A 14,521-nucleotide genomic window follows, 5' to 3' on the forward strand; every position below is an offset into this window, starting at 1 on the left:
TCATCAACGTCACATTTCTACCCTATGAGACGGCATCTGTGGCTTTGCATTTTAATTGCTTTTGATATTGATGGGCTGCCCCCGCTGTCGATGATTATGAATCGGGGAACTGGGCGCGTCTCTTCGATTTGCCATCAAAGCGAAAAAAGGTATACATTTTGGCTTCATAATGTTTGTTTGAAATTCGTAGAAGGAACATGCTTATACTATTCGTCTGTTGTCTAGAGGTCTTATTACTTTATTCGCACAACGCACTTCCCATACGAAAACTACATTACATTGAGCCACATTTGTCACTCGGCTAGGGGAAACAATGCACTATTTACATACCAGTTTCGCATAGGTATTCTCCCAGAGTTTCGATTTTATGGCTCCTGTATGAATGACTCGACCCTGGAATTTATTCACTGGGCTTACGACTTTCGAGGGCATTTCGCAGGCATGTGTAATGCAAAAGCAAACTGCTTAATCATTTGACTATTTTTGGCATGCCAGACGGTCTCTGTTCTTATTCCATTGCCGTCATCGATGGGGGAAATCTATTTACCTGCCATTTATCTTCTTTTTTCCAGCCAAGCACTTGGAATTTTATGGATGCTTGTGATTAATGCTTTTCAAATAGCGACTTTTCCACTTCCCTTGGCCAACAAGGTTCCATTTCCTCTCCATTGTGATAAATTAAATTAATTCCAGGGAAGAGTCTCTTCTGAGACAATTGGAACTACGTAATACTACCATTGCTTTTTTTTATTAAATAATTTTAAAAAGGCATATATTATAGCGTTGTAAGAGCTCTTATTGGTATAATATTAGCCGCAAAATGAGTTCTAAGTCTGTAGCCTTGGCCACTTGACAAATGAAAGCACCAGCCCAAAACTGTCCGCAGCGGATAAAATCCAAAGATAACAATAATCCACAAAAAAATAAGTCAAGAGTGGTCAGCATTAATTTTTCATGCCGGGACACAACAGCAGAGGAATATTATTTCATTTATTTACATCACATCCACGGAGATGGGGACTCGAATTCGCTTTCTGATTCGGATGTGGATCTGGCTGAGAGGGTCTAAACAAACGAAAACGCTGTCCGAGCTCCACAATGTCATTAGTCACACCAAGTGGTGGGCTGGACAGACAGCGACGAGGCACGGGGGGAGGATATATATATATGAATATATAGTCGGATAGGATATAAGCCGGCGATGGCAAACACGGAAAGCAAAAAGCTGTGAGCTATGAAACCCGCGGCCAAAGCGGATAAAAAGTAATCAAAAGTGCTAAGAACGACATAATAAGGCGACTCAGAGCCATAAGAAGAGGAAGAACTTGGCCAAGAAGGGGGTGACCAAGTAGGCAGAGGGGTGGTAGGGGGAAGCACTGGAGCTGAAGGTGTTTCTTTCACAGGAAAAGCGCCTCACAAAGAAAAAATGAAATCAAATAAAGAAAACGAAGCTCACAAAAAGCATCGCCAGGCAGGAATATTGCATTTATATTCGAAAAGTACAGTAGACACTCGTTAGATGGTCTGTTAATTTTTGAGATTAAATATCTACAAGATTCTAGATACAAAAATATACTTAAGAATTATTCAAACTTCATACATTTTTTATATTTTGTTGTTGTTTTAAAGCTGTACTGTGGCATCAAGTGTTGGCGTTGGCGGACGACGCGGATTCTTGGCCGCCTAAGCTCCATTTTTTAAGCCGCTTTCCGCGAGAGACGGCTACAATTTTTAAGCCATGGCTTAAAGTGGTGACAACAACAACTGCCAGCCGGAGCACAGCTACAAGTAAAGCAACTCTTGGCTTTGGCTCTTTTGGCCAGAGTCGGGCGGCGAGCTGCGATGCATTTTGTAGAACTCTTTAGTGTGATTAATGTGCCACACGCTCGTGCATATGTGCGTTTCCTTTTATGAGCTCTTTGGTTTTCAAGCAGGTCGTGTTCCTTACACTTTTCCTTTTTTCCTGCGCTCCTTGCCCCTTCGACTTTATTTTATTTTTTATTCGTTTTTTTCTAGTATCCCTGCTAGTTCTGGGCTTTTGTTGGGACAAACAAAAGCGAGCCACCCACACCTTCACACGCAGACATGTTCTGTTTGCTCACACTCACACACCCAGATACTCGGGGCTCACACAGATACACACTAACACAGAGACCCGTGTTTTTGCAAGCTGCAATGCCCTAATCCTTTTGACGTTGCTTTTATCGCACTTGCCTGCTTGTTTCGCCTGCAGCTTTTGGCCCAAAGGGTAGCAAGAAGGATTCAGGATTATTTTCCTCCGAAAATTAGGAAAGGAAATCTGGGAAATCTATTGATTCTTGTTGATCTTTTAACTCTAAAAACCTATATACTTTCCTGTTTGAATTTAATTTTAAAGCTAAAGCTTATACCCTGAGAAGCTAGCCATGCTTGTAGTTCCTCCCAACAGAGTATCTTAAAGTCCATCATTTTTGAAAATTCCAGGCCTTTCCTTTTTTTCTTGGTGCTTTCCGTTTCATTCCCCGGTGCTTTGGGCTTCCCTTATTTTGTGTTTTTTTGTATCTCATTATGTGCTCGAGCTCCGTCTTGGGTTACATATTTTTCATAAGCACACATAGCTCTCGACTCCCCTTGCTGGCACATATTGACTCTTTGGGGGCTTCATTTGCTCAAGTGTTTTTTGAGGCCCCCGGGGGCGCTGGCTCCTCGCTTCCTTTCCCCGGGGGCGTGGCGTCGCGGTGATGGGCAGGAAACAGCAGCAACAAATAGCAACAGGCAGACAGGATGTTGAAAAGGACTCGGCGAACGAAAAGCGAAAAAAACCGAAACTGAACAGGAAAAAAATCATAAACCTTTTGTGTGGCTTCATGCCAAGTCATCTTGTGTCGTGTCAGTCATAAATTAAGTAAGTTTTTTTTTTCACCAGCTTCTTCAGTTCAGCCTCAGTGCAAACATACATGGATCTTTTTTCTGGATCTTGGGGCAGCTGCTTTTGTGCCACTTTCCAGCGCAAATTAATTAAGACATTTTCGATGAGATCAACTTGAATGCGAGACGGGGCCAAATACAAATTACGAGCGGTCCGCACGTGAAAAACTGTGTCATTGTGTGACATCCGAGCCAACAGGCCAACAAAAAGCAGCCAACAGGGGCAGCAATACTGCAAAGCCAAGAAAAAAAGTCCAGACACGTACGGGCCAGGAAACAAGACAGTTGCTGTAGTTGCTAGATGCTGGACCAATCCTCTCCAGCTATCCAGCTTTACTGTTTTCCAGCTTCAGCTGAGAAGACTCAAGACGGCGGCATCAATTTTTGTCCAGTAGCCGAGAAAATGTCACGTTTCCACATAAGTTACAAAGGCTTTCGGCCACGTTGAGCGTGAGAATTGGCAACTGGCAGTGGCACTAGCGGCGAGCAGTGGGCCTCCTTCCTCCAGAGCTTTCCTGATCCAGGAAAAGGTACTTTCCATGGTGAAAATTAATTGCCGGCCGTGTTGCAGTCTGGCTTTTTGTCTGGCAATTAATTGGAAAGCAGATCCCCTAAACAAAAGCGACTCCAAAGGTGTTTTGCTAGACAAAGCCAAACACATTACTGTTGGCCCAAAATATCTAGGAATTCCAAAGGCACAGCTATAGTTGCCCCTCAGTTATAATCCCGGAAAAGTTTCTTCCTCCGTTTTGCACTAAAAAATCAATTAAATCTTCGCATGCCTTTGCCGCGGGGCTAAAAAAGATTTAATAACCTTTTGCTGGCCAACAGAATTTACGGGCTAATATATATGACCCAATAATAACTGCAGATGCATTTTATTTCGGGCCCGTTAAGGGGGAGGCGGCCGACACTCTCCGCCCGTAGGGATCTTCCCCCCAGGACTCGTTAAATGCTTTACGACCCGACTCTTTATGGCCCAAACGGCTGTTGTTGTGGGCCGGGTATTCAGATGCGGCTACTGACTTCCAGCCACGCTCCGATTGGCATAGGAAAGCAATTAGAGATGGATGCTCTTCCGGGCCGAGGAGGCTGTGGACAATGGCCAGGAGCAGCTGGCATTAGCCTTCGGAATCAGCTGGAGTGGCAGGTGCGGTCACTTTGCTAATTGCCAACTAATTTAGTGAAGTGAATCCCACACACTCTCCGCCATCATTGACTCCCCCCTGGCACATGTATGCAAATGGCTATTTACATGGGTAGTCGTTGGTAATGCTGGATTGGCTTCTTATTTGGCCTAAAGCCAGCTTGAAGCCCGTTTTTGGAATAGCTTTTGGACTTTTAGTATCGGCAAGTCGAACCTTTCCAGACACTTGTCTTCTGTTTGTCTTGGAGTTCTTGTCTTTTTGAGTTATGTACCTTTAGCCATTATGTACCCTATCTTACCTGAACCTAATATTCCGGCCGACAGCACTACAGGCCATTCCTAGCCTCCCACTTCACAGACGTCCGACTCCAACTGTCGCTCGTAATCAGCCGCATTTATGTTTGGCCATAAAATATGCAAATATCCTTTAAGTACTTTTAATGTCTTGTCATTTGTTGGCCCGCAGGCTGTTGGCCCACGGCCAAGTCCTCCCCCGCCGCTGCCCCTGGCCCTCCTCGCTGTTAATGGCATGTTTCTGGCCATTGTCGCAGAGTCGTCTCCTGTCTATTCTATATGCACGCTGCTTGCATTTTCATTCTGTGCACTTTGCCATTTCTTGGCCAGCGACGTCTTCCTACTTTATGGCCCTCATAAATAACACCCTGTCACTGTATCGGTGTGTATCGGGGCTCTATGGCTTACTATTCATACATATATCTGCGGAGTGTGCGAACTCGAAGAGCTGATCCGCGGACACTGGAATATTTCAACTTTGAGCCGAAAAGAGGGAGGTGCAGTTTGTAGCCAACATTTCATTTTCCTAATGTCCATTGGGTTGAAAGCGAAGTGGTTCTGGTACTACAAGTTGCAGTTAGTGGGAGATAGAGATACTTGGAAGGATATTAGTGCTTATTATGCGCGAAATCTTTATACATTCTATGTACAACCCATAATTCAAACTTCGGCAAGCTTATCCCACAAATGAATAGCTTTTTATTCCTTTATTTGTAATTCCAACATTAATTAATTCTCTCTTCTCTGCATTTTGCAGGACTTGTAAGTCATCTGGAGGACACTAGCAGCTCAGCTTCAGGACGACTTTTGGCAAAGCAAAAGCTGAAAAAGGACGAAAAAATAGAAAAATCCATTCGCACACTGTGGCCAGGAAGGTAAAACCAAATCGAACCGAATGCAGTATCTCAACTACGCGCTGCAGACATCCACGCGACTGCTGACGTACCAGGGCCACCACAACCAGAGCAACCAGGACCTGTATCCTGCCGGACGGCCTGCCACCGCCCACGAGGAGGAGATCGCCCACGCCTGCTGCAGCCGCGGCGCCCAGCTGCTGAGACTGCGCCAACGGGAGCTGGCCAAGCGGCGCGCTCTCGAGGACCAGATCAACGCCAACCAGCAGAACGAGGAGCAGGAGGAAGAGGAGGAGACGGAGCACAGCCAGGGACAGGAGCAAGAGCAGGATCCAGAGTCGGATCAGGGTGCCGTGGGCGGGGAGCATCTGCCGCAGCAGCCAGTCCAATGAAACTTACTCTCATTTAATGTGCAACTGGCGCGCAGCAAACTGCTTTCGTTCTTTAACCGCGACATGGCCGCCACCGATGGCCAAATCATTCTGGCCGCCTCCCGCTTCGGCGACTCCACGCCCGTCTACCTGCGCGACTTCTCCAAACAGCCCCTGCCGGCGGTGGCCAAGATCCTCAAGGGCCAGCACCAGGCGCTAGGAGTGCCCACCCTGTCGGCCCCCTCGCTCCAGAGCACGGCCCTGTTTCTGAGCGCCGGCAAGAAGTACCAGATCCTGGCCCAGCCGATCAAGATCAAGGAGGGTCGCAAGCCCACCAATGTGGGCGCCAAGGTGCTCATCCCGGAAACCTACGGCGGCTACTTCGAGCTACTCAGTGAAGATGGCCGCTCCACGCGATGCATCGACTCGGTGCTGGAGCTGTCCAGGCGCCGCAACGCCCGGGTTCTGGTCCGGGAGACGTTCCGTTGCCAGCAAATGAACCGCACCATCCACGCCGGCGAACTTCTCACGACGATGAACGACAATGGGAAGTACCTGCAGTGCCGGAACATCAAGGACGAGATCATCAATCTGCCACTCGATACCAAAGCCAAGTTCTCGCCGATCGCCCGGGAGGACAGCATCAGCGGTGTGCACACCGTCAAGAATCTGCTGCTCAAGCGGATGCCAGTCATTGTGAGGTGAGTCTTGACGTCTTCTTATTTAAGAACCTATTCTTCAAAAATCTCACAAGTCTAAGAAAGATACACCCAAGTCCTCCTCTAACCATTCCTATTTCCTAACTCTTCCTAACAGACTTGTCCATGGGAGTGCGCCCAAGGGCCTGAAGCAGCCATTCGTCCCAGAGCTCCGGCTGCTGGGGTGCGTGGAGATCGACAGGATCTTTGCCCTGCCCCTGCAGAAGGACACGGACCTGGTGCCGGTGCCGCTGAACGCGAAGATAAAGCTGCAGCGGGCCAAGAACATGGAGCAGCTGGAGCACTTCATCGAGTACACGCGGTTCCTGGACAAGGCCCAGCGCCTGCTGGCGGACGCACGCGATCGGCTGCAGATCGTGGATCTCAAGCTGAGCGAGAAGGAGAAAAAGGACTCCAAGTTCAGCAGTCGGAATGGCAGGCTGCCGGTGGTGATGCTGCCGTCGGCGGCGGGGGTAGCCAGCGGGCTGGCGGAGAGTGGTTACGTACTGCGGAAGAGTGCCAGCTGCGACTCGTGGTCCAAGCAGCAGATCCTGAGCAGCAGCGAAATAGCAGAGGAGTATAACGAGATCGATCATATATACGACTATGTGCGGGGCCTGACGCCGCTCTCGAAGGGACTGGCGCGCTTCGAGCCTATCTGCGAGTCGCCCACGCTACGGTCCCATCACACAGACAGCGGCAGCGGCAACTACTGCAGCCTCATCCGTGCCCCAGTGCACCAGCAGGCCACCACTTCGGGCAACAACAACAACAACTACAGCAGCCTGGAGTCCAACAAGCACAGCAGCAGCAACGGCGGCAACCATCACGCCACCCAGCCCCAGCAGCAGTCGTCGCAGCAGCACCATCACCACCACCACCTGGTGAACCACTACCATCATGGCCATATTCAGGAGGACATCAAGCCGGTGCCGCCGCCCATCGAGACCATACCCGGCAAGAAGCCGGCGGAGAAGCGCCAGCGTCCCACTCTACCAAAGCTTTACATCAAGAATGCCCACAGTGCTGGGAGCAGCAGCAACGGCAACTCCACGGGCACCACCCACAGCAACAGTCACAGTCAGAGCCACAGTCACAGTCAGAGTCACAGTCACAGCCATAGTCACAGTCATGCCCACAGTCACAGTCACAGCCAGCAGCAGGCACAGCAGCAGCCGCCCACTCCGAACGGGAATACTGCGAACGCGGTGGCGAATGCAGCAGCTGCCGCAGTGGCAGCAGCCCATAACCACGCCCATGCCCACTCCCATCACGGCTCGCATCCGCATCCTCATCAGCACTCGCATCCGCATCCCCTTCCGCATCCCCATCACGGCAAGGTGCTCACGCCGAACAACCATCTGCCGGCCAAGGAGGCGCTGGAGCCGCAATCGCCACTGTTTCACATAAGGTAAGCGGCTTCTGGCCAAGACCTCTTCCTTTTGAGCCTTGGAGTTGGAGTATGTTTTTGTAAACTAATTCATACTCCTCCTTAATTCCTTAATCTAATTAGATACAAGAGCCTCAGCAGCCTGCAACTGACGCCGGACAACAACAACTGCTCCTCGGTGACGCCGCCGACGATCTCAGCCCACGGCAAGTCATCCGTAGCGGGTGGAGCGAGCGGCGCAGGAAGTGGAGCCGCGCCTGGCACCCCGGGCACACCGCCCGACGTGGTGCTCAAGTGCGGGAGCATCCTCAACGTGCACGGCTACCTGTCCAGTCCGCATCCCCTGCCCATGCCCCTGTCCCACAGCCGGAGCTCCAGCAGCAACAACCACCACAATCCGCGCGAGGGCACCCTGGACTCGTCGCGGAGTGGCGGACGGACATCCGGCGACTCGAACAAGCTGCCGGAGAAGAAGACCCGCCGCCTGTCCCGGCCCCGGAGCCTCTCGAACTTGGTCTGGGACCTGCGGCCGTCGAAGGAGAAGTCGAAGAAGAAGCTCTACATCCATCATTTCGACCAGCGGCAGCAGGCTACGCTGTATCTGTAGGATGCACTGTATCTCGAGGATGACGACGACGACGACGATGACGAGGAAGTAGCAGCACGACGATGATGATGATAATGATGATGATGATGATTCGTTGCCAACTCGTTTCTAGCTGCCATCGACCCCCACAACAAACAGAACAACAACAACAACAACACCCCACAACAACAAAAACAAGAAGAAGAGCAACAGAAACATAACTACGAAACAATAACAACAACATTTGGCACGCTGTGTGTGTTCCTGCAGGTGAGTTACTCAAAAAAAAAAAAAACAAAAAAAGATACAAAAATAAAAATGCAAATCGTGCTGCGTTTTGATGATTTTTTGTTCGTTTGCTTATTAAATTCGTGCAACAAAACTAAACCAATTTTCCAAACTGGCAACTAATGGCTCTTCCCTCTCCGTACATCTCTGTGTTGCAGCTTTCACCATTTAGCTTGCAGCAGCAATTTTAATTAACATTGAATTGTGCCTTTCCCTGCTATGCCCAGAATTACGCTTTGCATCCCAAAAAATCTCAACAAATCGAACAACAAACCGAACAACTAATTCCACTGAAATATTCGACGAGAATATTTTTACTGGATGATTGGATGGATGGATGGATGGATTTAAGAAGGAGCTACGCTGCCACACACACAGCATTGGAGAAACTCAAACCCACATGCCACATACCATACACACAAACACACACATCAAGTCTATAAAATTGTGATTTTAATTTTATGTTTAATTTAAATAATTATTGCAAATCATTTTCTATGTAGATGAAAAGCCATTTATGCTATTCAGTCAAAAAATTTCACGTTCAAATGTTAAAAAATGTCAGAGAAATATTAGTTGTCCATTAAAGAGAGACATGATACTTGATATATATGTTAACCGTAAAACCATACTGTATGTAAACAGGATAGCGAAATCGAAAGGAAAACTTGTAACTAAGTGTAAGCAATATTATCAATCAACCGTATATCAATCATTTAGAGAACGTTATGCAACGCAGCTCATAACGCACATTATGCAGCACCAGCAACTAAATCTAGCTAAAATGAATTTATAAATTAATGCAATGAATTTCCTCCTCATAATTTAGATGTTGTGCAAACTGTTGATTGAATGCAATTGATCCATAATCGAAGTAATTAGTAATTAGTTTGCTCAGAGCAAGACACTCCACCCCAGCCCGAATCCCCAGCTTGTCCCACAATTTGCTCGCAATTGCATTGTCTTAGTCGTTTAGCCTGTACATTTTAGTTGTATTATCCAGCTTACATAGCCTATAAATAGCGAGTATCTATACGTACATGATTTAACTATATACTGATATATATGTAACTTGTATTTGTGTCTAAATAAATGTCTCAGAAAAATAAATGTATATGCAAAATAGTATCAAGCGTCGAAAGTTGTCGGGGCTCTATCGGTTCTGCAGTGTGTGGGCGGGAAACTATCCATCGAAAGCTTGACGGCCTGGAAATCCATTCGATAATTACTTGATCTGGCCAAAAACGATCTTACTAATGGAACTCGTAAACAGGTGAAAAGTGAAAGAAAGGGAATGGAACTTAAAATATCATAGAAATGGTTTGCTTTTCCCATCAATTATGAGGTAACTCATTAAGATTCAGTCAGAATAATTACAAAATATCTCTATAATCTGAATAAACAACAGAAAATCTCATAGTATCAAAGGAAATCAATGTAAATTATAGATTCCCGACACGTAGCCCCTATAAAATGCGATGTGATCTCACTTGTTTTAATCCAATACCATAGCATTCCGTAAAAGGTGGCAATAACAACAGAAACAACAAACCAGCTATGACCAAAATAAGTGAAAATTGCGCAGTTTTTCTAAAATCGAAGGAAGGAAAAACGCAGAGAAATAATTCGCTCAAATAAATGATCGCACGCCGAATGCTTCCTGGCCGAAACACCTGCCCCACAGACACCTGACTGTGTTTGGGCAAAGAATCGAATTAAATCTGAACGGCTGATGGCAGGGGGTGGAGTGGGTGGAGGCAATGCGGAACCGCGTCTTTATGAAGACGAAATTGCGTTAATGCTGGTAATTAGTTGCAATATCGGGGTACTGCCACGCGAGTTCGCTGCTTGAGTCTTTCGTATTGCCGCTCGATAGCGCTATGCAAATACATTGTAGCCGGAAGAGGCACTGCCAAAAAAATACGGTCAAGTCTTTATCGTATTTTGTAATATATATCCCTATAGTTTTTTTCTCTGCATGGTGCTGCAGCTGTGGCAGGAACTGGAGCTTGGGAGCTTCGGACCTATAGAGCTGGAGCTGGGGGCAACGAATTGAATAACATGAAAAATGCGCTTGCATTGCGATATCATCACGTTTATGACGTTGGCACAATTAATCAGCCGCATGCAAGCGCTAAAAGCCAGAGGAGATTCCGGGGACTGGGAAACTCTGGCCGGGGCACACAGGGATGCGGATAGAGCCTGTAAATCGGGGAGAACCATAAACGATTCTCTGCTCATCAAATGTGCAATTTATAACCACAACAGACGCCCACGCCGGAGATCTTTAGAGCTGCGAGTGGGGATCAGACTGGGGACTCGAAAGGTTTAACCCTTTAAATGCTGAGTTTTAAAGACTTTATATTATGCCACATTTAAGGTATTTTTCTTTAAATTATGACATATATGCATAGCATATGTATAAATTTATCTGTGTATATAATTTTTAAAAGGAGCATTTAATTATACTCTTTACCAAAATACTATTTACCTTAGACTTCTATTTACTAAAATATATACCTAAATATCGCAAATTCCCAACTGATCTCTCTGATTATATCATATTTTCTTAAATATTAAAATATACATGTATGTATTTTTATTTTTATTTATTTTTCCTAAATTATCCTAATATTTTAAAATCTAAACATAAATCCGAAATATTTAGAAGGTTAAGCCCTAGATGCTTGAAAACCAAGAACCGAGATTGCGTCTGCGACTGGTTGGGTCCTGCATGTTGGCCGGCCATTTGCTACAGTTATGGCACCAGGAAGACTGGATGGCCAGCTGCTCTACCCCCTGCCGCCCCCAACCCATAGTTCCTACCTGAAACACTAGCCCCCATCCTCAGAACCTGCGATTTGTATCTGGATGTCTGTTTAAACTGTGTGTAAATCGCCCTAAACTACGCATCAGTTTCGGTTTCAATCTCAGGCTGTACTCCCCATCCTGTTGTTTATGCTTATGCACTGAGAGAAAATTCGCTATATATAATTTGTACGGAAATTATACTATTTAATCCATTGAATGATGTAATAGTATTTATTACAAGTTATTATATTATTGGTCAAATTTATTTAAATAGCATACCCCTATTTCTCTACCTGCACTGCAGTATTTACTCGAGGAAGTGACTGCGTTTAGCGTGGCAGCTTTATCGCGATGGAAGCGATACGTGGCGATATAGCGGTAACAAATTGGCTTTGCTTTGGAAATTCTGGCCCAGTTTGAAAAACGCTTCCGCGACACAAACACACAATTAAAAGTTCTCGCAGCTCAATTACCTGGCTATCGATCAGAAAAGACGGGGGGGAGCAGGGCAAGAGGCAGAGGAGGAGGAGCTGAAAAATGCAAACTTCCCTTGTACACACACACTAACCCACAGACAGACGCAAATCCTGAAAGCTAAGGTCTTTGATCCATGTGATCTGCAATTACGCTCCGCTCGTCGGCTTGTTTATTTTGCCTTTTTTTCTGCTTTTGCTGCTCGTCTGCTGCAATTGCGCAACTGCTGCAACAAATGCGGCACAAGCAACTGCAACTGCTGCAACTGGCTCGATAATCATTCAAATTTACAAGAAAACAATCAAAAAACAAATTCCTAGAACACAAATCGACGAAACTCATTTCATTTCAATTAAAGTTGCACGCCGCGCGCCATGGAATAGAACGGACTATAAGTGGCAGGGATTGGGGCAGATGGGGCATGGTTGGGGAGTAGGAGGTGGAGTAGGAACAGCTTGAGAAAAGTCCATAAAGGAAAAGAAAAATAGAGATGGAAATGTGGGCAATAGGTCGAATTTTAAACACCCTGTAGGTCTGAACTTTCTTCCCTTACGCACAGGGCTGCCAATATTGGTAATTAATAAAATATAACATTAATATGTATTTTTAATATTTTATTAAATAAATCTAAATTTTTTGTTTAAATTTAATATATTTGTTTTATAAAAAATGAATTTCAAAAAGATATTGTCATACAGGTCGTATGAGTAATATTTATTTTTACAAGCCTTATTCTTAATGGAATTGGTATAACACATATGACCTCCCATTGGGTAGAGTATACAGGGATCATGAAAGCGTGCAGGCGGGAGTAGCAGAACCAGCAGCAACGGCGGCGGCGACAGAGGCAGTCGAGTAGAAAAAATCCCAAAGAAAACAAATTTAAATAAGACAAACGTCAACCAATTACCGTCAATCGCATTTCCCGCAATAGCAGCAGAAAGAACAACAACAGCAACAGCAACATCGGCGAAGGAGTTGCAAAATTGCCAAACGGCCAATTGGGGGCGGTGGGAGAAGGGGGATCTGTGGGGGATCCAAGCAGCCAGGCCAGGCAGAGGAACAAGGCGCGCGCATGTGCAGTTACAATTGCGAGCGACAGCGCCTGCGTCACACGACGGGGTCAAGAAACTGTGCTCACAGAACATTTGAATAGCTCCAACAGAGTCGTGGGAGGAGTGGTGGGGCAGCTGGCCTGGCCAGGAGAGAGTGAAGAACGCCGGAGGAGAAGCTAACACAGAACTGCTATGCTGGCAAAATCAAATCAAATCCAAATCCCAATCAAACAAACAAACACAGAATGGAGAGGGGGCGGAAGAAGGACAGGCCGTCGAACAAATTTCCATGATTCGCTGTGAAATTCCGCGATGGAATGGCTGGAACGACGAAGACAGGGACGACTCAAAGAAGTTGGGATGCCAAGATGAGTGTGTGCCCCCCTCCTGTGGCTCTGATCTTTCTGCTTTTTCTTTTCGATGGATCAGCGTTATTATCCGTCGCATTATGCAATTTTTGCTTACCACGAAAACTTAATTAGTAATATTTTGTAATTCTGAAAATATTTTAATTTGATTGAAAAGGGCCTAAGTCTAAATTAAATTCAGACTGATTTTCTGAACCGAGCTTTTAAAGAGACTTGTTTTTAACTTGGAAATTATCCAAATGTGTAATCCTCAAAACGAGTCCTTGCCGAATATGCTACTTTAATTGAAAAATCAAAATCTGAAGCTTTAGGATAAAGTATCTTTCAATGTAAAAAATCTTCATGTTCAGTTTTTCCCAATTTTTGATGGTACGGAAGGCTGTTATTAAAAAAAAATCATGGTACTAAATGGTACCTGTATATGTTGTCTAATGAGATATGCAGTCATATTTACAAAAAACTAATACCTAGCGAGAAATCATGAATTGAGTGACATTTTTGAGCGAAAAAAATCAATAAATAATAATTATAATTATAATAATAATTAAAAATAATGATTATTCATGATTTTTATTTTTCGATCATAGAATAATGAATAATGATTATTTCTGATTTTTTTTTTTCGCTCAGAAAATTATGATTATTTTGTGATTTTTAAAATGAAACTCATAATGATTACTGTCCCTGCTAAATTTACTTTAAAACTCTTAAAGTATTAAAAATTAAATATTTTGTAAATTTCAACGTTATTAAAATTGTAATACTTTTTTTCAATTATCTTAAAAACAAACCTTACATCAAAATAAGTTTATACTTTATCCTTATCAGGGAGAGCTTGGAATACGTGAAACCCCTTAGATTACATTATAGACTCTTATGTATTGAACTTGGATAAAGTGAGCAAATAAAATGTCAAAATATATTTATATTCGTAATAACCGTCCTCTTAAATAAAAAACTATTAAGAGCTTTGAAAATATTTCACAAAGATAGTAGCGATCTAAAACGTAATCTAATCCGGGCTGAGAAGAATAATAAAGGTTTGAAATTGTATTTTAATTTCTAAAAGAGAAATATTATAATACAATTGTAATTGATCTTCATGGAAGAAATTTTCAAAATATAAAATTAAAAAATCATACCGTGAATCATAAATGTATGCAGCAAGAGTATCGGGTATCATATAATCGTAAACATCGATTACCAAGACTTCCCTATCTATCTAATTTGATCCAAACTTAATAATACAATATTAAATACAATATTATACAATATTAT

At 44.6% G+C, this 14,521-nt stretch overlaps 2 protein-coding genes across 2 annotated transcripts in view; both read left to right on the forward strand.

Annotated features, from left to right (window-relative positions):
• Positions 1-5,594, forward strand: part of LOC108132108 (nuclear receptor coactivator 2-like) — a 91,945-nt gene extending 86,351 nt beyond the window's left edge. The window contains exon 5 of the mRNA XM_017251364.3: positions 5,106-5,594. Coding sequence (XP_017106853.2) covers positions 5,244-5,594 — 351 coding nt within the window. The 5' untranslated portion in view covers positions 5,106-5,243. The remainder of the gene's footprint in view (positions 1-5,105) is intronic.
• A 63-nt stretch (positions 5,595-5,657) lies between these two features.
• LOC108132106 (uncharacterized) lies at positions 5,658-9,663 on the forward strand. The gene is made up of 4 exons (XM_017251363.2): positions 5,658-6,274; positions 6,390-7,682; positions 7,785-8,517; positions 8,694-9,663. Exons 1-3 carry the CDS (start codon positions 5,658-5,660, stop codon positions 8,266-8,268), a joined length of 2,394 nt encoding a protein of 797 aa, XP_017106852.2. The 3' UTR covers positions 8,269-8,517; positions 8,694-9,663.
• The last annotated feature ends 4,858 nt before the right edge of the window (positions 9,664-14,521 follow it).

The sequence above is a fragment of the Drosophila bipectinata genome, chromosome 2R (assembly GCF_030179905.1).
Source record: "Drosophila bipectinata strain 14024-0381.07 chromosome 2R, DbipHiC1v2, whole genome shotgun sequence".
Taxonomy (NCBI): Eukaryota; Metazoa; Arthropoda; class Insecta; order Diptera; family Drosophilidae; genus Drosophila; species Drosophila bipectinata.